The sequence below is a fragment of the Alnus glutinosa genome, chromosome 9 (assembly GCF_958979055.1).
Source record: "Alnus glutinosa chromosome 9, dhAlnGlut1.1, whole genome shotgun sequence".
NCBI classification, from domain to species: domain Eukaryota; kingdom Viridiplantae; phylum Streptophyta; class Magnoliopsida; order Fagales; family Betulaceae; genus Alnus; species Alnus glutinosa.
The window spans coordinates 26,819,248-26,843,679 of record NC_084894.1 but is presented as its reverse complement, the minus strand read 5'-3'; the positions used below and the strand labels follow the sequence as shown (position 1 = coordinate 26,843,679).

The 24,432-nt window shown below is 34.8% G+C and overlaps 2 protein-coding genes and 1 pseudogene across 2 annotated transcripts; 2 read left to right on the top strand and 1 right to left on the bottom strand.

Annotated features, from left to right (window-relative positions):
* Nucleotides 1-570: 570 nt before the first annotated feature.
* Nucleotides 571-4,807, bottom strand: LOC133878606 (selT-like protein). Its single transcript, XM_062317172.1, has 4 exons — nt 4,530-4,807; nt 4,358-4,428; nt 1,862-2,180; nt 571-1,109 (listed from the first exon to the last, which is right to left on the bottom strand). Exons 1-4 carry the CDS (start codon nt 4,707-4,709, stop codon nt 993-995), a joined length of 687 nt encoding a protein of 228 aa, XP_062173156.1. The 5' UTR covers nt 4,710-4,807; the 3' UTR covers nt 571-992.
* A 2,627-nt stretch (nt 4,808-7,434) lies between these two features.
* Nucleotides 7,435-11,317, top strand: LOC133876935 (U-box domain-containing protein 43-like; annotated as a pseudogene).
* Nucleotides 11,318-21,703: 10,386 nt separating this feature from the next.
* LOC133877763 (omega-3 fatty acid desaturase, endoplasmic reticulum-like) lies at nt 21,704-24,432 on the top strand. Its single transcript, XM_062316166.1, has 8 exons — nt 21,704-22,505; nt 22,605-22,694; nt 22,772-22,838; nt 22,961-23,053; nt 23,140-23,325; nt 23,418-23,498; nt 23,789-23,926; nt 24,009-24,432. Exons 1-8 carry the CDS (start codon nt 22,192-22,194, stop codon nt 24,198-24,200), a joined length of 1,161 nt encoding a protein of 386 aa, XP_062172150.1. The 5' UTR covers nt 21,704-22,191; the 3' UTR covers nt 24,201-24,432.

Sequence of the window (24,432 nt, the reverse complement as noted above, 5' to 3'; positions counted from 1 at the left end):
CACAGAGCTCATCCGAAAGAGGGTAGTGCCTTTCAGCTGAAAAATAATTGTTTGTCGTGTTTTATAGAACTATGCATGTGAATTCTTTTCGATCCACTTAAGAGATTTGAGCATTATGTCTCAGGCCCCCTTGACTTCTAACACCCTGATATTTGGGGAGAGCATTTTCAGAGAGGCGAGAGCCATTGGACTGGACCGACTGGTGAATCGGCATTGCAGACTGCATAACCTTAACTGATACTTGGTTTTTGTATTATCTAGCCAAGCAAAAGCTGCCACAAAATGTTGGGCCTTTCTCTAAGTTCAAATCCTTATATATTAGCAATACGGATTAATTCCTAAAATAAGATCTTGTCAATAGTCTATGTGAGGGTACACCCGTCACAGCATTTTCCTGCATCTTCTTGTAAATGGAAGACCCCCAAAGATTTGTTTTCTCCCAAACTTATCCTTTCTTGAAGGAGCTTCCACCAGAATTGTGAAAAGCTTATGTCCTGTTAGAGAAATATAGAAGCCAGATGGCTTGACTACCGGTTGCATAAACTTGGTAGTGCCAATCAAATAGCAGAATAGAATGCAAAAGAACATTTATAAACAAGCCCCAGAGAGCTTAAGTTTTTCAAGTAGTGGCTTCTATATGACAAAAACATACAGATTTTTGATACAAAGATGAACACCGAATCCCATGCCGTTCTATCAAGATTTGAGCAAAAGCAATCCAAGTGGCAAATCCAACAACTCACACTTTGGACGCATTATTGCACTTTCAATCACATTGATTTTGGAGAGTAAGGCTAGAAGTCCCCCTTTTGTCACTCTTATGTCCTTTAAAAAATGATGTACCTTTTAAAATTACTATTTGATTTGTGATTGATTACTATTGGATTTTGATCGATCACATGATTATTTTAAAAGCCACACTATTTTTAAAGGGACACAAGAGGGACTACTAAAATTACTCGATTTTGGACCCTCTAAATCCGGTTTGTGAACTAGGACCACAAATTTCCAAGGCCGTCTGCAATTCCCGTGGTAGTCAACCTTTTGCCGATGAGAGTTTTCAATTCAATTTCTCCCGGAAACCTGCCCACGTTCAGTTTAGAGAAAACCTACAATGTACAGAGCAGTACGAATATGAGAATACTGCAATATCATTGATACACTATCATGTTAGTTAGTTGTCTAGAGAGAGAGAGAGAGAGAGAGATAGGAAGAAAAAAAAAAAAGTCATGCTGAACCCTCACATATGCACATCATATCAGAAGCACATTGAAGAAAACGAATGAAGAAATTTTAACCAACGTAAAATTCAACTTTCAAGCACATCAAGCAGCAGGATTAAACGTCATCCCTAGAGATGGCATAAGCACAATTAACACAAAGTTGGAGTCTTTAAATGCTCAGTATATCAAAGAGTAGCAGATTGTAAAGACATTGCTAACAATATCGTTGATGTTTATAATGGTGGATATGCAATCTGAAAACCTTTTAAGTCAACTTAAAACCTATTGAAAAGAACCAAACGTCCAATCCATGGACTTATGATGGATGGTTACAACCATTTGTTTGCATCAATTTCTGGTGTACGGGGATGTGGTGAATGCAAATGTGGACTGGAAAATTTATACATTTGTAAATGAGTAATGCTACACATCATCCTCTTGTCCACCTTTTATCCTCCCAAAATTGATGTGACTCTTAAAATCACCATTTGATCAAAATTCAATAATGATCTATCATAAATTCAATGGTGATTTTAAGAGCCACATCAAATTTGAGAGGACAAAAGGAGGACAAGGAGATGATGTGTAGCATTACTCTATTAGAATAAAACATATTACAGGAAGAAAGGATAACCAACCAATTCATCGTTGAAGTAAACTTCAAAAGCCCCAGTGCTTTGCAGGAAGGACTGTGCTGCATTGCCAAGAAGCCAGGAGGTTGCAATGGTCCCAAATTTATTTGCACGCAAAGAATAATACCAAGGAGGCGGTGCCATAACTCCAAGCATTGGAAAGATCTGTTCACCCGCCACTACCATTCCAACAACACCCATCTGAAAAAAGGGAACCACTTTTGCTAGCAGACGCTTTGGCAAGCTCGGTGGATAATTTGCAAGTACAACATCAATTCCAGGAAAAGCAGTCTCCAACATCTTCTTCATTGTCTCCGCAGAACCTCTATGAAATGCAACACAAAGCAATGAATTAGAAATATTGTCTAGGTAATCACACCAACAGAAATACAGAGTTAGGTTGCGAAGTTTTGCGACACTAGCACACCGCTGATACGGAATGCATGCTAACTTATCGTATTAGTGTTAGTTTAATTTATGTTATCTTATTATTATTAGTAGTTGAGTAAGCAGCAGAGTCTATCTTAAATTCAAGTTCTAGAGTTATCTTAATTTCAAGTGTCCATCGCCAATAGGTTAGTAATTGTTGCGATAGACAATGTTATCTTTTATTTCAAATTACTAGTGTTATCTTAGCGGGTAGAAGGGGATAATTATCTCTTAGAGTTGCTACCCAGTTAGGACTCATGATGTAATCTCTATTTAAAGAGTTATCAGTGACTGAATAAAGCATGCAAATTTAATCCCAAACATTGTGTTTGAAAAGGTCTAGGTTCCCTCAGAATCTAAGGTCTAGGTTCCCTCAGAACCTAACAAATTATCCCGTTGCGTGATCGAGAAATCATTCACGTAACATTTTGGTATCAGAGCCAGGTTTTCCAATGGCGGACTCGTGGAATGATCGGCTGGAGACTCTCCAAAAGACGCTTGACGATGCCATCAAGTCTTTTTCAGAGAGACTAAAAAGAGTGGAGAACAGACCTAGCCAACAATGGGCTAATGGATTCGGAGAAAATTCAACGACCACTAAACCCATTAATTTGGAAAACTCAATAACACCACCACCCAAACCCGATCCCATCACATCACCAGAAGATACACCACCAAAGATCAACCCATCAGCACCACAAACACCCAAAATCACCCAAAAAGATCAAAACCCCAACGAGCGCAGCCACACCATCCCATGTCGTCATTTCCTCAGATCGCGCCACCAACATCACCATACCCCCCCTAGTCGCAATTACAATTTTGTCCAACAACCACCATCACCTTGCACCGACCACCCCAGCCACAGGTGCAAACATTACCAGAGGCAACACAAACGCGCCACCAACCATGGTGCCAGCCTACATAGCAGTCTCTGCTGGCCACGCCGCCAACACCGCCAAACAGATCGCCCGCCTAGGAAGCGAATGAAGCACAATTTTTCAATTTTTGTCCTTGAGGACAAGGACACTTTCAAGGGGGAAGGAGTGATACGGAATGCATGCTAACTTATCGTATTAGTGTTAGTTTAATTTATGTTATCTTATTATTATTAGTAGTTGAGTAAGCAGCAGAGTCTATCTTAAATTCAAGTTCTAGAGTTATCTTAATTTCAAGTGTCCATCGCCAATAGGTTAGTAATTGTTGCGATAGACAATGTTATCTTTTATTTCAAATTACTAGTGTTATCTTGGCGGGTAGAAGGGGATAATTATCTCTTAGAGTTGCTACCCAGTTAGGACTCATGATGTAATCTCTATTTAAAGAGTTATCAGTGACTGAATAAAGCATGCAAATTTAATCCCAAACATTGTGTTTGAAAAGGTCTAGGTTCCCTTAGAATCTAAGGTCTAGGTTCCCTTAGAATCTAAGGTCTAGGTTCCCTTAGAATCTAAGGTCTAGGTTCCCTCAGAACCTAAAAATCTATCAAAATAGGTAGGAAGAAGAATCTAAATCCAGCTTCTTTTCCTGTTGAAAGGCGCATTACAAGATCCGTTACGCATTCACGTAACAACCGCCAACTATGAAAAACTCAAAAGCATTCCAAACATGCTCTAATCAACTTTCAATCATGGTTCCCAAAACAACTTGTTGATAGATGAGGCCCATGGATAGGCACTTACTTTTTTTCCTTGAAATTTTTTTTTTTTTTAAAAAAAATTAAGTGATTGTAAAGAATAATTTCACAGGTTTAGAACAGAATCGCAGATACCCACAATGAGATTTTAGATGATCAAGGTGTTCTTTCCTTTTTCTTTTCTTTTTGGATTTTACCCATAAGAATCTATAATCCGTTTTAGTCCTTTTTCCCTTTCTCTTATCCGTAACACTAATTACAAATGAAAACACCCAACATCAGCACCATAAACATGCAAGAAATTAAATTCTATGATAACGAAGAATATAATTCAATCTAGACCCACCAATCAAAAAGCCCAAAGCCACCATTAGCAATTAACAAATCACCAAATTCAACCAATTTTGTTTTTAAAAAAAAATGAAAATTTAAGATACCTGTAAGAGCAAGAAGCGCAGAAGTTGATGTTGACTGTGTTGCCAAGACCAATCCCTCCAACACCGCTTGTCTTCTCCAATACAAAGACAAATAAATCAACTTTTAAAGGAGTGGGGGGAGAACCCCATATGGCAAAAATTCATGAAATTAGAAAAATAAAACAAAAATTACCTGTGAGGGAAAGTCCAGGCTTTCTTTGGTAACTGGTGGTGACGGGTGGTGGTGGTGGTGGTGGTGAGAGTGAGGGATGGGCTTGGGTGGTGGTGGTGGCGGCGGAGTGAAGAGGTTGACGAGATCAGAGAATAAGAGGAAGAGCGGTAATCCCACCAGAAGCAACTGTGTCCGATCCATTGCTCAACACAAACAAGCCCACAGAGAGAGAGAGAGAGAGAGAGAGAGAGAGCGGCCGAGTGCAAAGTTGAAACTTGGGACCTGAAAATGTCTGGTTTGATCTATTGTGTATTATTAAAATGTTAGATTAGACAATGAGAAATAGTCTCTTTCGTTGATTAAAAAATAAATAAAAATAAACCCAAAATCCCGATTACACCCGAGGAAAAAAATTAGGAATACCGTATCAAGAGATTTTATTAGTTAAAATTTGTATAGTTTAAACTTGGAAAAAAAAAAAAAAAAAAAAAAAAAAAAAAAAAAAAGGATATTTAACCCCTTAAACTATTATTTCATTGTTAATATCTCTTAAAATATAAATTATGTCGATGTGTTTTTCCTAAAATATCAAAAAAATGTAAATGTCCTTCTAATAACAAAAATATCTTTCATAAAATTATTAAAATTTAAAAGAAACTAACTAATTATTAAAAAAATATAAAATAACAAAAAATTATCTAAAAAAAAAATAAAAGTGGTTTTTCTTTCCTTCTTTTTCGTTTGTTTTTTTAAAAAAAAATTATAATTTTCAGTTTTTTTTTCCTTTTTTCGTTTTTTTCCTCTTTTTTTTATTTTTAGTTTTTTTTTGAATTTGTAAGGACATTTTTGTCTTATTGAAAGAAAATTTAGAATTATTTTTTATTTTTGCTGGCTTTTGGGGGCACATTGTCATATTTTAATAATTTGAAGAAAAACATTGACAAAATTAATAGTTTGAGAGAGGCATTAACAATTGAGTGATATACATACTTTTCCCTTTAAACTTCATTATTTTGTCCGTAAACCTTTCTCTATTTTCTATTTTTAATACAAGCAATAAGATTGAATCCATAATATTTGTGTTTATGGAAATTCGAATGGAATCAGCTTGTGCTTTGATCCTTTCCTATTTTAAGATTTTGATTTTTAATTTTTCTATCAAATTATCTCGTGCATGCTCATTTTTCAGTTCAATGCGTCCGGCCATCTCATTCCGTTAAATTTATCTTAATTATATAAAAATATAATTATGTCCTTTAGATTAAAAAAAATTATGCAATGACTAGATAAATTTGTTCCATATGAAGTGGCTTTTAAGATCGGCAATGTTCGATACGATCTGTGAACTTCATACGGTTTGAGTTGAAACACATTGATCTTATTAAACACGATTAATAAATGGATCAAATTCATGTCAACCTACATAATTCATTGACTTAAATTATATTTGTACCCTTCAAAATCCCATGTATAAGTATAACTAATGTAGATGTGTAGTGAGAATGCTCTTATCATGTCCGGTTGGAATTTTATCTTATCTTTTATTATTATTACGTGGTTGTTTATCTAGATGGGCATTATTGCATTGTAGTCTTATTTTGATTGAATATTCACTGAGAACCTGGTCATGTTCGTGTTAATTCAACACAATTTATTTATTAAACGAATTATACGGACCATGTCGTGTCACAATTTAGTTATACAAGTTGTATCAAAATTGAGAAGTTATACACTATTAATTAATAAGTTGTATTCGTGTCAACCCATATAGTTGTATACCCATAACTCGAAAGAGGAATGCTAAAACTCCTTTTAGTATCTTTTTGAAATCCTTCTATATTGACATGGCACAATGTATTTTTTAATAAAAAATAGGAGAGATAAATCAAGCTGTAATTTTTTTTATTAAAAATAAGGTGTCATGTTAGCATAAAAAGACTCCAAAAAGACACTAAAATGAGCGCTACCGTTTTTCAATTCAAAATGATACCAACCTGACCCGTGAACCCAAATTGTCACTCCTAGTAGTTGGGTAAGGCTACATACCCAACCATATGGACATAGTTGGGTAAGCACCATCCAATTGTGACTAGGTCATATCAACCAAGCCATAGGGTTTGACAAAGTAGGCATGGCCATATAATAACAAGGCTATCCCTATTTAGCTAAGGGAAATGCTCAAAATATTCATAGTGCACTATGAGTGCATATATCATCCCCTTTAACTAAAGTCAATAACATTGTCACGATTTAGGAAAGTGTTAGGTAAGTCTGCATGATTATTTTAAAAGTATTAGTCAAATTACAATTGGAATACCTTAAAATCATTTATATAACAATTTCTAATCCAAATAATGAATTAATAAAGGACTTAATAAACTGAATTAATATGCAATACCTTTACAATTCACACCACTTTTTTTTTTTTTTTTTGTTAAGCTCCACCTTCACCCTTCTTGTGACAACACAAACCAATCATACTCTTGTTCTCAAATCATATCCAAAAGGACCAAAAGTGAATTGTTCAAAGTCAATTCAAATCAATGCTAAAGATAAAATTGAAAAAAAGAAAAAGAAAAAAAGAAAAGAGGAAAGACTGGATTGGATTTTCTACAATAAGACAATCTCAAGTGTTCTGATTAATAAACCCTAAAAAACCTTGCCCTTTTTTTTCTTTTCTTTTCTTTATTATTCTTGTTTTTTGAACCAAAAAAAAAAAAAAAAGAGAAGAAGAAAAGAAAAGAAATTCATCTGTTGAATCAAACTCCGGTTAGTCTTCCCTCAAAGTCAATGCTCAGACTCTTCCTTCCCAGGAAGCTCCAACGCGGTGCTTCACAGGGATAATGCACGGACCACAAACACTCCTTCTAAATTGGGAAAATTGTAGAAGAGTCAACCAACTCTAGCATGTCACTCTCGTTGAGAAATGACGTCAGCACTACCGGCGCATCCATTGTCGATGTCAACAGCGTTAGAATCCATCAAGCGCTCGTTGTCCGAGCTCTGCGTCTCCGCTGACGAGCACCATTTCTCGTTCGACAACCCTTGCCAATTCTCAGCCTTCGTGAACCGACTCCAGGCCCTCCCCATCCACTAGCTCCTCCACTCGATCTTGTCACATGACTCTCTCCCCACCGCAACAACCACTGCGCTTAAGGGCATTGCCGCATACCTCTCCACCGCTGCAGATAAGACGTCGCTCTACGCCAAGCGCAACAAGATCTTCGTCCTCATTCACTGCCAGCCCCTCCGTGAATCCCTCTAAAAGCACATGCTCGCCATCGCCGTGTAGCTTGCCTTCCTCAACTTCGCGCTCACCGACCTCCCTGATCTCCGCAAGAAAATCGCTGATATCTCTCTGAGACATGAAGCAAGCTCCATTCATCGTATCACCCCTCTCTCTCTCTCTCTCTCTCTCTCTCACTTTCCCTTTCTATACTGATACATATACGTGCGTATGGATTTCTTAAATCACATTTGAATTTTTTGGCAGGTAATAGAGAATGAAGACCAAGTGCATTGCACACTACAGAAGGAAGGGCAAGGGAGACGAACGAGCAAAGCGATCCAAAGCACGATCATCATGGACTTAGCGCGAGCTCTCGGGATTGACTCCAATAACTTCTCCGAGATATCAGTGCAGGTCAAGCTCTTCAAGGCCGATCTGACCCATCCTAGTCCTGTGTTGGATAGGCGGATTGTGGTCTCTCTGTCTCTCTCTTTGTCTCTGTCTCTGTCTCTGTCTCTGTCTCTGTGTCTCTCTCTCTCTCTCTCTCTCTCTCTCTCTCTCTCTCTCTCTCTCTCTCTCCCTCTCTCTCTCCAATTCTCAGCAGCCTCGCGATCCAACCAGACACCGTGACGCAGGCGCTGGACTTGGATTTTGAAGAATACAATGTCATATCGGTGCCCCAGATGTCATTGCCATTCAAGAATTTTCTATGTCCATTGACGAAGGAGGTCATGAAGGAGCCGGTGGTGTTGGAGTCGTCTCAGAACTATGAGCGCTCCGCTATCAAGTACTAGTTCGAGTGCTACATAAAGGACAGTCGCAACTCAACCTACCTAGTCATCGGGCAAGTGCTCGAGTCGCTGAAGCTAAAGCCGAACATCGGGATGGCTGGCGCGATCGAGGAGTGGGTGAACTAGAATATTGAGGTAAAAGTGTGATGTCCTACTTCACTTGGGTATGGGAATGGTATGTGCTTATATGTATATTCGCACATTTCTTGATACAACACGTTTTAAAACTGTAATGGCCATGAACTTATTAAAACTGCTCAGTTAAGCATATTTCTATAAGAGTAATACTAGAATGGGTGACCTTCTGGGAAGTCTGGTTCAGAGAAGCCAAAAGCGAACAATATTATGTCGTTGAGGGTGGATTGTTACAAATGGTATTAGAGTCATTGTTCAGCTTGAGATTGAGGGAGCGTGCACAAGCCCATGAGGGTCACCAATGGGCACTCATTGGACATCAAGAATGAGGTAATCCCATGAAGGTCGTTAGCAGGGACACTAGGTCCCAAGAGGGGGTGATTGTGACATCCCATATCGCTTGGGTATGAAAATGGGTACGTGCTTATATGTATATTCGCACACTTGTTGACAAAACGCGTTTTAAAGCCATGATGGTCATAAACCTATTAGAACTCCGCAGTTAAACGTGCTTCTGCAAGAGCTGCGAGAGTAGTACCAGGATGGGTGACCTCTTGGGAAGTCTGGTTCGTGGGAGCCAAAAGCGAACAATATTGTATTGTTAGGGTGGGTTGTTAGACTCGTTACAACAAGTTAACTCCGCAGCGCAACGGTTTGAAGAGGAGCCAATTTCAATGGATAATCACGGCCTTGAGAAGGTGCTGGATAGTGTGTACAAGATTTAAGAGGAGTACTCCAGTAGTAGGTACAAAGTGAGGAATGGTGGGATTGTTGAGCTTGTTATTGAGTTGCTTAGGAATAGTTCCAAGAGTATTGGAACGCATTTGAGGAGCAAGACACTTATGATTTTGCTTAGCATGGCCAAGGATGAAGAAATCAAGGTGAGAGTTTATGTGGGTCTTGGTTTGGGATTTTTGCATATGGATTGTGTAGCATTTTTGTTAATCTAGAGATTTAGGTGATTGAAATCAAATAGTTCTTGTTCACCGGTAAATTATCACTTGTCTTGAAAACGTAAATTGATTATGAATTTAATCACTTGACTATTATTCTAACTTGCATATTCTTATAGCGCATTTTGTAAATTGCTTGCATTTATAAGAGTAAAACATAGGTTTGATTGCTAAGAACTAGTTTGAAGTTGAAGATGGACAGCCTTTTTACTGTGTAATCTGCTAGAAAAATTCAATGCCATACATTTTAAACTATGTCAGATCTAACATCTTAATGTCACCTCCAGTGAATAGTGTGCAAGTTCCAACCATGAGAAATAAGAAACGTATTTAACTGTTGTTAATTGATTAACAACATCTTGGGTCAATTATGGATCGAGAACATATTTAAGTATATATAGTTTGCATGCAAGTTGTAATGCATATACCAACAGAGGGTACAATCCTTATTTGTTAATTTTTTAATGGGGATGCGGTTCTTTCCTTGAAGTTTTAGTTTTCATGTTGAAGTGATTCTTTTCGCATTTCTTTCATTGAACACAATTTTGAAAATTACTTTTGTAATGCAATGCATAAATACTGGATATGTATCTTTGAGGAAGTAAGAATTTATATTTTCTTTATGTAAATATTTTTCTTTCTTAGGACCTTATTGTCGCTGATGCTATTGTTGTAGTTTCTGATGATATATGTAACACCTCTGTAGAAAATAATGCTTGAAGATGGTATCACTAGATTGGCCATATATACATAGTCTTATTGGGAGCTCATAGAAAGAGAGAGAGTATGCTGTAAAGTTATTACTTGAATTCTCTAGGGACGAAGCTTGTTGCATAAAAATTGCATCAGAAAAAGGTGCCTTAGTTCTTCTCTCAAGCATGGTAGGAAATCCAGGGCATCCTGCTTTATCCAATATCTAGCCGAGGAGGCCTAGCTTGCAGTAGATGGAGAGGGTGGAGGATAATATTCAGCCTTTAGCAGTAGCTGGGAGATTTGAACCCTTTCTTAATAGGCTTTGTGAAGGTATGTCTTTATGTAGTTTCTGTTTCCATGGTCAATAAATAGTTATACGTGATGTCATATATGTTAAGAGAGTACAAAATTATGTTGTTACTACCATTCATTTCTACATAGAGCCATATAATAGTAAGCAGGAAAGAGGAGTCTCTTGAGATATTTGTGTTACTTTGTATCAGTTGCACATTTAGTCTATAACAGATTTTTACAATCATATATTTACATTGGAATATGGGGATTTTATTAATGGAAGAGGTTTTGATGATGTTAAAATAGATATGGCATCTATTAATGTGGGAAGGAGGACCTCGACAAATGGTAGTAGAGAACAAATTGCAAGGCAAAGTGCTCAAACACTAGTTGAAATTGTTGAATTGCTATCTAAGCCAGACGAAAGGGCACCAATTAAGTTTGCAAGCATTGTGTAACTTGTCAGGGTTTGATAACAATGCTACTATCCTTGTTGACTCTGTAGTGTTTCCAGCTCTTACAGATATTCTGTTTCCAACATTGTTTCAAATCCAGGGCACTGGGAGTTGGCATCTGTTGACAAGAAAGGACATTTAATGCAGTCAGAATCATTGCATCCCTTCAATGTCAAGTGTCTATTATGGTATCCTATATGGAATTGCATCGTCTCCCCAGGCATCAGGTAATTCCTTACAGGAAAAAATTTGTGTTTAAAGTGATTATATTCCAGTCACCATAACATGTGTTCATGTATAGGTACAAATCTTTCTCTGCTTTCACTTGTTTATAGGAAATAAAACTGAGAAAGAAAAAAAAATGTAGCTGATGCCATTGGAAGGGCATCATGTAGCAGGGTGCAGTTGATGCCCTGATCACTCTTTTCACGGAAGTTCGACCTGAAGAGCTTCAAGAGAAAACAATTTGGATGATAGAGAGGATATTAAGAGTGGAAAACCATAATCAGCAGCTGGGGCTCAACCAGGCTTTGGTTTGGAAGCCTTGAAACATGGGAATGCCAACACAAAGAGGCATTCATTGTTTGTGAGGAATTATTGTATGATGTTTAAGGTATCAGCCAAATTGTTATAGGTTAAACCCGTTCCCCTCTCTTTTGGGAATTCTTAATAATCTGAGATTTGGATATAATGACCTGGGATGAGATGGACTCATACCGTTAGGATTTACTACATGTTTGCTTCATAAGAGCATCCTCAATGGGCTCTCTACTTCAAAAATTTCATCGAATTTTAGTGAAAGTTGTCAAAACACCCCATGCATCAAACTCTTTAAAATTTCTCTAAAATGGTGAATGGCAAAACCCCTCTTTACATTTAACCCTCCAAATCATTTCTCTATTCATTTTTTAATTATGTTCTTTCAGTTTCCCCCCAAATCCTTGGAAGGGGAATCGATCCCCTTCAATTTTTTATGTTTAAATAGTTAAAGTAGTTGCTCCAAAACTAATAAAAAATAATATTTAGTTAAAATAGAGAAATGTTTAGAGAGTTTGATGTATGAAACTTTTTAAAAGTGATAGTTAAACACAAAAAAAAAAAATGGATTCATTCACTAAAATTTAGTAAAATTTTAAAGAGTCCATTGAAGATACTTTAACACATTTTGTTATTAGTGAAAACTGCTCAATTGCATTCGGTGTGAAGTTCTTATGGCTCTCTCTCTCTCTCTCTCTCTCTCTCTCTCTCTCCATAATTTAACACTAATTAGAACGACAAAGACCATAGACTAATGTTGGTCGATACATGCTATTTAGTACACTTGAGTCTTTCTCTCATCATCTCATTTTGAAAATCAATCATTGAATCTATAGGACTCACACATGAGTCACACAAGACCCACCTATAGATCCTACAAATTTAATAATTAATTTTCAAAATTGAAGGATAAGAGAATACAATAAAACATTTTTCATATTCATCTCATCAACTTATGGTAAAGATCCTAACCCCATAAGCAATTTTGCATAATTTTTTTTTTTTTTTAAGTGCAATTTTGCATAATTTTGGGAGTGTCCCAATTGAATTTGTACGTGCATGCTATTCGTAAGCGAGAAAATTAATTTGATTATTCTTAACCTTAGTCATTTGTTATGCACGTTTTTATTTTCAATTATTCTTGAAACTCTAGTTTTATTCAAAGTATAGCGCGGGTTTTTCATTATAATTTATTTATTATTATTTTTTGGTGAAAACGTCTTAAAAAAATTGAAAGAAAAATATAAATAATTAAAAAGAAAAAAGATAATAAGGTTATAGAGAAGGAATTCAAATTCAAACGGTTGATTTATGCCCTACGGTGACGACTGGTTGGATTAAATTAAACCAAAATTAAACAGCAAAAAAGTCACAAAATGCTACTTGTCACTTATATATTTAGTTACCGTAAAATTATTTCATAAATTAAATTTTGGTTCTTTTTCAACCTACTTTTTATTAATCATTGTTAGTGACATTTTTGCATAGCTCCTCAACGTATATGTACCAAATTAAGTATAAAACCATTCAAAAAATTTGGCATATTTAACAATTTTAACCACTCTAAAACGAATTAGGCTTATGTGCCGTAAAATAAATAAATAAATAAATAAAACATATTCGGTAAGTGTTGCATTATTTTCAATAGTCAATATATAATTTTAAGTATTTTATTAAAAAAAAAAAAAAAAAAGATCTTAGCCATTTCCAAAAATTACAGCACCTGTACTTTAGTTTTTGCAGCGGATCTAAGCGAAATCTTGAAAGGGAAAGTGTCCTCGTAAATCGCAACTACCAAAAAGTAGCCTACTGAAACAAACATGCATGCAACATGACAAATGGGACGATAGCTTTCTGATCGAAATCTGGAATATTGTTTTATCACGTAAAGCCAAAGCCTTTTTTCTTTCTTTTTCTTCCCATTAAAACATCATTTATCCAAAAGACAAACAACAAAAGAAAACCAAGAAAAAATATGTGCATACCAAAAAGGAATTGTCCCTAACTATGAGGTCTCCAAGCAATATGATCGGTCTATGCCCCTTCAAATTTCTGTTTCTGACATTGTGATCTGATCAATGGTTTAAGGACTCGGCCATGATTGTTAACTTCTTTCTCTCTTTTGTTTATGTTTTTGTTTTCTGATCTCATGTTAAAAATATTACCAAATAACTCGAAATACAAAATACTTTGTCAAATAAAAAAATAAAAAATTTCTTTACAGACACATTAACAAACATATATAACGTTTTCATCAATTTGAGATTGAGTATCAATGTATTTCATACTTCATGTTGCATAGAATAATTCCATGCATGTATAACTGGTTGGTAATGTTGTCAAATTGATAATAGTGGCTGGTCGGTGCTGTCTTCATGCAAGGTTTTTACGGTGTTCATTTATAAATAGATCGAGTACTCATTGTTTTACTGTAAGATTCACGATTCACTACTCTTGGAATCCAATCATCTTTTCCAACGTCTATCCTCTTTTTCTCATATGTTCTCTGAATCCAAACACTCGGCAAACATATTTGACCATTTGGGTTTAATTCATTGTATTTACTTTGTGGAGTCATACAAGTGGGCAATCCAAAGAAAAGGGTTGCATTAATGTCGTTCTTTGCTTAATAAAGTGCAATAAAAAGAAAGCATTGCTGTTTTCTTGTCTTAGTTAAAGCGCGCATAAGCGCATTTTTCCAACCACAATCCAACGTTGTCCCTCTCTCTTCACTCTCCAACATTTATGATAAAATTCATTGAGCCTTACCCTTTCACAAAAGATACATTAAGGAAAGATGTTTGCTCAAGGCTTATAAAGCACATAACCTAAGTATACCTTAACAATGTGAGACTTTTAACACGTCACATCATGTGTGGCACTATTGTTCAAGGCCCTGAAGTTTAATACCATGATAAAGTCCATTGAACCTTACTCTTCCATAAAATGTACCTTAAGGGAAGATGTTTGCTCAAAACTTATAAAGCCCACAACCCAGGCATACCTTAACAATGTAGGACTCGATCTTAACAAAATTATTGACTTTCAAAATTGGATGATAAGAAAATACAATAAAACATTTATCATATTCGTCTCATCAACTTATGGTAAAGATCCTAATTACCATAAGCAATTTTGCATTATTTTTTTTTTAAGTGCAATTTTGCATAATTTTGGGAGTCTCCCGGCCAATTGAATTTGTGCCATTCCTAAGCGAGAAAATTATCTTGATTATTCTTAGCCTTAGTCATTTGTTATGCACGTTTCTATTTTCAATCATTCTTAAAAATCTAGTTTTATTCAAAGTATAGCGCGGGTTTTTCATTATAATTTATTTATTATTATTTTTTGGTGAATACATCTTAAAAAAATTGAAAAAAAATATAAATAATTAAAAAGAAAAAAGTAAATAAGGTTATAGAGAAGGAATTCATTAAATTCAAACTGTCGATTTATGCCCTATGGTGACAGCTGGGTGGATTAAATTAAACCAAGATTAAACAGCAAAAAAGTCACAAAATGCTACTTGTCACATATTTAGTTACTGTAAAACTATTTCATACATTAAATTTTGGTTCCTTTTCAACCTACTTTTTATTAATCATTGTTAGTGACATTTTTGCATAGCTCCTCAATGTATATGTACCAAATTAAGTATGAAATGTTCAAATTTTGGCATATATAACAATTTTAACCATTCTAAAACGAATTAGGTTTAGGTGCTAAAAAAAAAAAAAAAAACCTATACCGTAGGTGCTGTAGTTTATTCAATAGTTAATATCTAATTTTAAGTATTTTATAAAATAATAATAATAATAATTAGATCTTACCCACTAAAAAAATTACTAACACTTATACTTTAATTTTTACACCAAACCTAAGCGAAATCTTGAAAGGGAAAGTGTCCTCGTAAATCTACCAAAAAGTAGCCTACTAGCTAAAACAAACACTGACATTGTGATCTGATCAATGGTTTAAGGACTCGGCCATGATTGTTAACTTCTTTCTCTCTTTTTTTATGTTTTTGTTTTCTGATCTTATGTTAAAGATATTACCAAATTAAATAACTCAAAACACAAAATGCTTTGTCAAATCAAAAATAAAAATATCTTTACAAACACATTAACAAACATAACGTTTTCATCAATTTGAGATCGATTGAGTATCAATGTACGTATTTCATACTTCATGTTGCATGGTGTAATTCCCTATCCATGCATGTATAATTGGTCGGTAATGCTGTCAAATTGATAATAGTGGCTGGTCGGTGGTCTTCATGCGAGTTTTTTACGGTGTTTGATCATTTATAAATAGAGTCACTGTTTTACTGTAAGATTCACGATTCAGTACTCTTGGAATCTAATCATCTTGTCCAATGCCTGTCCTCCTTAATTTTCTCATATGTTCTCTGAATACAAACACTTGGCAAACATATTGACAATTTGGGTTCATTGTATTAACTTTGTGGAGTCATACAAGTGGGCGGCAATCCAAAGAAAAGGGTTGCATTAGTGTCGTTCTTTGCTTAATAAAGTGCAATAAAAAGATAGCATTGCTGTTTCCTTGTCGTAGTTAAAGCATAATCACATTTTTCCAACCACAATCCAGCGTTGTCCCTCTGTCCTCACTCTCCAACACCTATGAATTAGTGAATTACCATAATGATTATGCTTCCGAGAACGCGGCTTCGTGTACGTTGTGCACCTTTTTGAACTCTCCCCTAATTTCTAGTTCATTTTTAGGGAAAAAAAAAATACAATTTAGCCACTCAAACTATCATATTTTCTTCTGATGGCTCCCGAAACTACTAAGATTTGCACTCTAGCTCCCTAAATTACCAAAACCTTTAAAAAAGACAATTTTTACCGAAATATCTCCATAATACCCCTACCACGTGTCATTTTTCAATTAAAAAATCAAAAAATTAAAAAAAAAAATAGAATTTTTTTTTAAAAAAAAAAAAACAGAAAAATAAATAAACTAAAATTTTATTTCTTATTTTTATTTTTATTTTTTTAAAAAAAAGATGGGTGTTTGGGGTGGCGTTATTTCCTAACCGCGACTCGATCTTCCCGACACCCATCCGGTCACCGTCTGTTTGCAACGCCGTGATAGCCGATTTTATAACCCGGCTCGACGAGTTCCGATTCGCAATCATCAGCTCACTGATCTTGGCCGAGCTCAAGCTCGCCCCGCTCTAGAAAATATCATCTACCAGACAAAAAAGCTTGTGATTCTTGAACCCTAAGTAGCTATTGGCCAACGTTTTGAACGCCAAAAAATCACAAAGAGGAAAATGGATATGAACATCAAAGAACATGCTCACGGCCGTTGATTTCTCCGTCAGAAATCGATTGAAGTCTTCCACAACGATTATAAACTTGCTCGTCGTTTGCAATATTTTTTTAAAAATAAAAAATAAAATTTTAGTTTTTTTAAAAAAAATAATTAATTAATTTTTTTAATTGAAAAATGACATGTGGCAAGGGTATTATGGGGATATTTCATCAAAAGTGGTATTTTTCATAGGTTTTGGTAGTTTGAGGGGCTAGAGTGCAAGTCTTGGTAGTTTGGGGGGCCATCCGAAAAAATGGTGATAATTCGAAGGGCTAAATTGAATTTTTCCCTTATTTTTACGTGATGCGTTCCTACCCGAGTTGTGAGATTATCGTATCAATTTGGACATAATTTTTCTAAAAATTGTGATTTGAAAACGTTAAGAAGATTAGAGTTTTCAAAATGTAAGAAAAAGCGTGCGTTTTTAATAATTACACATTTTGAAATCATAAATCCAAACGGACCCTCACCAACCCTAGCCTTCAAAACACTAGAATCTGAATAGAAAAAAGTATATACGGACGTGTGACAATGAACGCCACCATTGTGGATGAATTTAACTCTTGTAGAGATGCCCATACCTATAAGGTCGAGGATTACCTAGAAAACTCCATAGAAATTAGGGTAACTTAAGAGAGGGTTACGGAATTTACTTGTCCGGACTTTAGGGTGTTGAACACACCAACTAGGTATTGTACTATCGTGTTATACGGTTAACCATTAATGTGCTGCCAGGTTTAATGGCCGGCCTTTATAATATGAACTTAATTACGTACGTTTTTAAAAAGAGGGCTGCTTTCTTTTTAATTGAGTTGATTTTATAAAAATTTACTTCCGTTTTGTGCATTAAAAATGACTAAAAGGTAGGAAAATATATACAGCTTAATTCATTTGGAAACCTTGAAAAACCCCTTTATTATGTTCTGAATTATTATTATTATTATTATTGTTAAGTAAGATTAGTGATCACAAGATCTCGAAGTACTGTTGCCTTGCCTGTTGGTGCATCAAGAGGCTGCATTAAATCCATGCTGTGGGTTTCAAAATTTATAACTAATAAATCCATACTTAATTTGCACTTAAAATATTCACAACTAATAACAAACCTACGTGAAATATTAATGGATCGATCTCACGATGATAATGAAAAGTTATTCTAGCAATAAATTAACCTTATTATTCAAAATATACAATTCTTCATTTTTTTTATATTGTTTTGAGAAATGCTACAGTTCCTTCTAGTTTTTTTTTTTTTTTTTTTTGTCCATCTGAAATAACATAAATATAAAATAAAAATAAATTACATCTACGTAAAATAGAAGGAATTCTAGTATTCCTTTACTATTTTCTACTTTTTTTTTTCTCATTCTTTATTCCTTCCAATAAAAAAAAAAAAAAAAAAAAGGAGTAAAATACTATCATGGTTTCATCACTGTTCATTAATTAGACCCCGATTTCTTTGAGAACTACATTTTTTAAATCCTCCGTTCGATATGTCTTCCAATCTTTAGTCTTTTTTAAAAAAAAAATTGTTTCAAATTTTCCTTTGTCTATATATATATATATATATACATTCTATTCTTTAAACAACTAAAACAATGAACAATTAGGATTAATTATTTAAAAAATTATATTAAATATATTCATGCAAATTGACCCTTTTTTTTTTTAGGTCTTTGCATGTTGTAAGTTGTAACGGGTTTCCTAAGCTTATAATATTATTGTTCCTTAACTTCCTTCTACGTGAAAGGGCACGCGGCATGCCTGAAAAGGAAAGGGGCGCCTCTCTTTTTAAGAGCCCTTCGATCTTTTTGAATATTGAGAAAAATATAATGTATTAAATGACACCCGTGCATCATTATTTATCTCCTTTAAATTGCCCATTCAGATGCACAGAACATGATTACATAATTAGTAGGATTCGAATATTTCGAGTGCACACTCGGAATTAAAAACCCAATTTTTTTTTCAATAATTTTTTTTTTAAAAAAATACAGATAAGTATTCAAATCAAATCGCGATTTTACCTTTAAAATCATACGTTTTAATTGCAATTGTTAGACCAATATGCTGCAAACCAATTGAATCGTACATTTTCTTCTCGTTTATGTTGGACTATGTATTGGCTATTTACCCAAGAGTAATGTTATAAATAAGACTATTGAAACGCGCTCTTGAAAAATACAAATCATATGAAACAGCTTCGATTTTGTGGTTTAGATTTTGTTTTGTTGCATTTAATGGTGTACATGGTATTATGCCATTTAAAAATTTTAAATAATATGAAAACATATTTACTATATAACAACACACACACCATTAAATCTAATATGAAAATGGATCATCCCCATTTCATAGGTTTTGTTCTTCACGCAAACTTTGAACCGATTTAGAATTTTAAATGTAATTTTTTTGATAAGGATCCTCTCCATTTTATTATCAGAATTTAAAGTTTGTGCATCTAACGGTGTGCATGATTCCACATTATTTAAATTTTTTTAAAAACATGTCAACATCAACTTTATATACATGCACCCTTAAATGCACTAATTTTAAATTTTGATCATAAAATAAATCGTATAGAAAATAATGGCAATGCAGATCGTAGAGCATAATATTAAACTTTAACGGCTTATCATTTTCATTTTGAAAAATATTATTTATTTATATTAGTGAGATTTCTTTTTATGTATATGCTTAATTGTTCTATACAATATTAAAAGAATAATGTTTCTTACACAACTCTTACATAACTCTAACAACTTTTTTTTTAAGATCAATCATTGAATATTTAGGGTTTACATATAGGAAAATAAATCCAATAGTTAATCATAAAAAAATAATAATAAAATTGTGCAAGAATTATGTAATTTTTTTGAAAAAGTCATTACTCATATTAAAATTAATTAGTAACGACGGATCGAAAAGATATTCGAATAATATTATTCTTTAATTTTTTTTATTGAAGTTGCACTTTCTTGTCGATTCGCTCTCAAAAGGACGTCCAAAAAGTAATTAAAAAAAATTAATTTTTTTTAAAAAAAAAAAAAAAAAAAAAAAAGAACATCCAAAAAAGTGAATGCGATCCCGAAAGCACCAAAAGCGAATGCACTTGCCAGAATAGCATGCGAAAAAAAATTACTGTTACTAAGGAAAGCTGTTTTTTTTCCTTTTTTACATGCTTTTTTACTCTACAGAAAAAAGGAAAGATGTTTTCCCTTTTTTAGGCAGGATTAAAAACTCCATTAAAAAAAACAGTAAACAAGTACAAGAGAGGATAGCCCTAACAACAAAGCCTCGAACAAAAAATGCAACGGTTGAGAAAAAAAGTAAAAACAAATAACTAGAAATACGCCATAAAATGATTCGGTCCAACGTTTTATTAGATTGAAAGCCAAGAAGGACTTATAGTCTTATACAATGGCAACAAGGGGACTTGGGACGGGTGTCGGGTGTCAGCTCGATAGATTTTGAGGAATTAAGGTGATAAATTTAAGTGCGACATTTTCTATACATTTAGTTTAACCAATACTATATTTTGTGTTGAATTACGTATAATTTCTTATGGTAAAATTATATATTGCTTTAGGGTACCACATCAATGTAATTTTTTATTTTTCTCTTTCTTTCTCTCTAAAGTCTCAATAACTTGGAATTCAATTTTTTTTTTTTTTAAACTAGAATTGAGCCTTAATTAAAGGGCATTAACCGACCATTTTAATTGGGGTCTTAAAAGAATTTTTATTAAACAAAACATAATTATACTATAGTTAATGGATTATGATTCTCTCAAATTATTATTTGCTCAAATTTGAGAAAATTTGGGTAGGTGATTGTGAGAGACCATTTATGGGATCTACCTGACCAAATAAAAATGAAGTTGTCTAACCATTTATCCGGTCTGGTGGATCACATAAGTGATCTATCATCGTTCAAATTCTTTTAAATTCAAACAAATAATTTGAGATGAACTTAATTTGCTGGGGCCTTATTCTTGAAAGCCTTAACGGCCACCTAATTAGCCTAACCAATGAGTCGATCATGACTTGGCGACTGCAACAAAAAAGAAAGTATTGTACAATACAAATCTAGAGTTGTTGACAATAAATTTTTTAATGAAATTACGCACAACCTTTAAATTATATTGATTGTCTGATTCATGAGAATTGATAGAGAATGGACGTTCAACCGTCCTACTCCACCTTTCAATATTAAAAAAATCAAATTTAATCAAAAAAAGAATCAAAAGGTGGAGAGGGCCCGGTTGAACATCCCTATCAACCGTTCCCTCTCTATCAATTCTCTTGATTCATTAGACTTAAGTTTTAGACCATGCCCACGTATCCTAATGAATTCATAATTTCATTGTACACCAGTCTCATATAATCGTATGCGATTGTCAAACGTTATGGACCACTCACATAAAATCGTATGCGATTGGCAAAACAGAAAACTAGGAATTTTAAATGTTCAAGGGCACGTGGGTCACCAAACTTTACCAGTTTTTTTGACTTCTGATATGAGTGTAGATATTTTGAAAAATAAAAAATAATAATAATAATAATTAAAGTAAATAGTTAAAATAAAGAGATGTATGAGTATCATATATATATATATTTTAATAATAACTTCAACTTTCTTTCGTTAATTGGAAAAATCTAGAGCATATAGCTCTAAGATATATAGCAAAGCATGTTGCTTTAAATCTACAGCGTCGTAAAACAACTAAGAATCGAATGAGTTACGGCTTTGTGGTCGAATCATAAAAGAGCAACCAATAAGCTTGATTTACCATCGGGCCGTGTAGAGGTTATAAAGCTACAACCCATTTGAATTGTAAAATCTTAACCTTCTATATATATAAATTTTTAGACACCCTCCGTTTGAAATCTATATGAGGCGTATGCAGGGGACCGACCGCACCGCAAGGCCTGGAACATTGGAAGCCACTCCTTAAAAAAGTCGACATATTCTGTGATTCTGCCAGCCCCAGGACCATGTACAAGTAACAAAAAAGTCATACATATGTGTAACCGTTTCTGTTGTGTAACACGGCAAGTAGGGCGCATCCAGAGACAGATTCTTGTGTTGTGTGTTTCTACTCTCACGTGTGCGTCAATCCCTCGATAGCTTGCTGTAAAATATAAGAGCCTTGTGAGCCTTTCACCTTACAGAGTTCACCAAGCCTTCCTGTCCACATTCCCAATTAGGTCTGGCAGAAAAAGATATATTGGCAGCCAAAAGCTTAAGCGCCCTCCAATGAAGGAACCGGTGCTTGAAGAGATGGAGAATGCCGGAGGGTTTGGCAATGGCTTTCATGGGGTTGGTGAAAAAGATGATTTCGACCCAAGTGCGCCGCCTCCATTTAAGATAGCTGAGATCCGAGCTGCCATTCCAAAGCACTGTTGGGTGAAGAATCCATGGAGGTCTCTGAGTTATGCTCTCAGGGATGTCTTTGTGGTTATTGCATTGGCAGCAGCAGTAATCTACTTCAATACTTGGATCTCTTGGCCACTCTACTGGGCTGCTCAGGGAACAATGTTCTGGGCTTTATTTGTTCTTGGACATGATTGGTAATTGCATGCTTGTACATTCTTTGCCTTCTATAACTTCCTTGTTTTGCAATGCATATACTCTGTTTACAATATCTTCGATTTCGATTGATTGAACAGTGGCCATGGAAGCTTTTCTGACAGTCCCGAGCTGAATAATTTGGTGGGGCATATCTTGCATTCTGCAATTCTTGTACCCTACCACGGATGGTGGGTTTTTGACAACTTTCATTTTTCAATCAACTTTTTTTTTCCAAAAAATGTGTTCTAATCTTTGAATCCTACAGGAGAATTAGCCACAGAACTCACCACCAGAACCATGGGAATGTCGAGAATGACGAGTCATGGGTTCCGGTATTATGCCTCTTCTATTGTTATTATTATTTTGAAAAGAAAGGATTTTATTGAGGATGAAATGGGATATAATCAAGTTTTAATCTTCAATATCTAGAAATGTCTTTTTTCATCTTTCCCAGTTGACTGAGAAGTTATACAAGAGTTTGGCTTACAGCACCCGATTGCTGAGATTCACAGTGCCTTTTCCCTTGTTTGCATACCCTTTTTACTTGGTGAGAGAGCTTATATTCTGCAATTTCAAAACTTGTGTGCTTGTCAATGCCATGGTTTAATTTTTTTCTGCTGGATTACATCTCAGTGGAGTCGAAGTCCAGGAAAGGAAGGTTCCCACTTCAGCCCATATAGCAAACTGTTCGCACCCAATGAAAGGAAAGATGTGATAACTTCAACCTTGTGCTGGTCTACAATGGCTGCTCTGCTTATCTATTCATCCTATGCAATAGGCCCCATCCAAATGCTAAAGCTTTACGGTGTTCCCCACTTGGTGGGTGAAATTTCTCTTGCCTGATAACTTCATGAAATTCTTTATAGTTCTCTAATTGTAATGTTCTTAATTGAATACCCAATTATTCACAGATTTTTGTAATGTGGCTGGACCTTGTGACTTACTTACACCACCATGGCTATGAGCAGAAGCTTCCTTGGTACCGTGGCAAGGTACTGATAAATGTCTATGTTCATTACCCAACTTCAGAAGGGAATTTTACATTTTATGCAGAAGTATGCGATCTAAAAGCTTCATTAGTGTTTGTCATTTGTTAAATTCATCGATTCCTATCAACTTAAGCTTTTAAAAAAAATTGTGACTTAACATGATATTAGAATATAAGTTGTGAGTTCGAACTGTGTCTCCATCATTTATCTCTTATTTTAATTAAATATTTCAAGTCTTGAGAGAAGAGTGTTGTAAGAAAAGCCGTGATTTAACAATGTTTGTATCTTGACAGGAATGGAGTTATCTAAGGGGAGGGCTCACAACAGTTGATCGAGATTATGGATGGTTTAATAGCATCCACCATGATATTGGCACCCATGTTATACATCATCTCTTCCCTCAAATCCCACACTATCATCTAGTGGAAGCGGTGCTTAACTTTCTCCATCACCTCAGCAAATTCTATTTTAGTTAACGAGCTGATTCTTAGAGTTTTAATGCTTCTCTTGCAGACTAATGCAGCCAAACCAGTGCTTGGAAAGTACTATCGGGAGCCAAAGAGATCTGGGCCGTTCCCAATTCACTTGATCAAGAATCTAGTAAGAAGCATTGCAGAAGACCACTATGTCAATGACGATGGAGACATCGTCTACTATCAGACTGACCCTGAGTTGTTCAAATCTTCCAACAGCAAGTCTGACTGATTCTTTCAGAGCTCAGTTGAAGATGTAGTTTTGCCAGTTGTTTGATTACTCTGTTTCTAGTTCAGAATTGGTCAATTGATGTCTGTGATAAGCTAGGGAGACTTCAATTTGTTTCTTTTATTTCCGAAATTATGAGATCCTCTTCTTTTCTCCACAAGGGAGAAAATGATTTTATGTTATGATGGATTTTCAAAACAGTTGTATTTTGATGATAAAGCATACCTTTCTCTTA

What these genes read in the sequence shown, in the direction of transcription:
- LOC133878606 (XM_062317172.1), bottom strand. Translation starts at nt 4,709, where the DNA reads ATGGATCGGACACAGTTGCTTCTGGTGGGATTACCGCTCTTCCTCTTA. An exon ending in GCCTGGACTTTCCCTCACAG is followed by an intron (nt 4,429 to 4,529) that starts GTAATTTTTGTT and finishes GTATTGGAGAAG; the next exon opens with ACAAGCGGTGTTGGAGGGAT. An exon ending in TTTACTTCAACGATGAATTG is followed by an intron (nt 1,110 to 1,861) that starts GTTGGTTATCCT and finishes TGTACATTGTAG; the next exon opens with GTTTTCTCTAAACTGAACGT.
- LOC133877763 (XM_062316166.1), top strand. Translation starts at nt 22,192, where the DNA reads ATGAAGGAACCGGTGCTTGAAGAGATGGAGAATGCCGGAGGGTTTGGC. An exon ending in TTTGTTCTTGGACATGATTG is followed by an intron (nt 22,506 to 22,604) that starts GTAATTGCATGC and finishes TTGATTGAACAG; the next exon opens with TGGCCATGGAAGCTTTTCTG. An exon ending in TTGCATACCCTTTTTACTTG is followed by an intron (nt 23,054 to 23,139) that starts GTGAGAGAGCTT and finishes ATTACATCTCAG; the next exon opens with TGGAGTCGAAGTCCAGGAAA.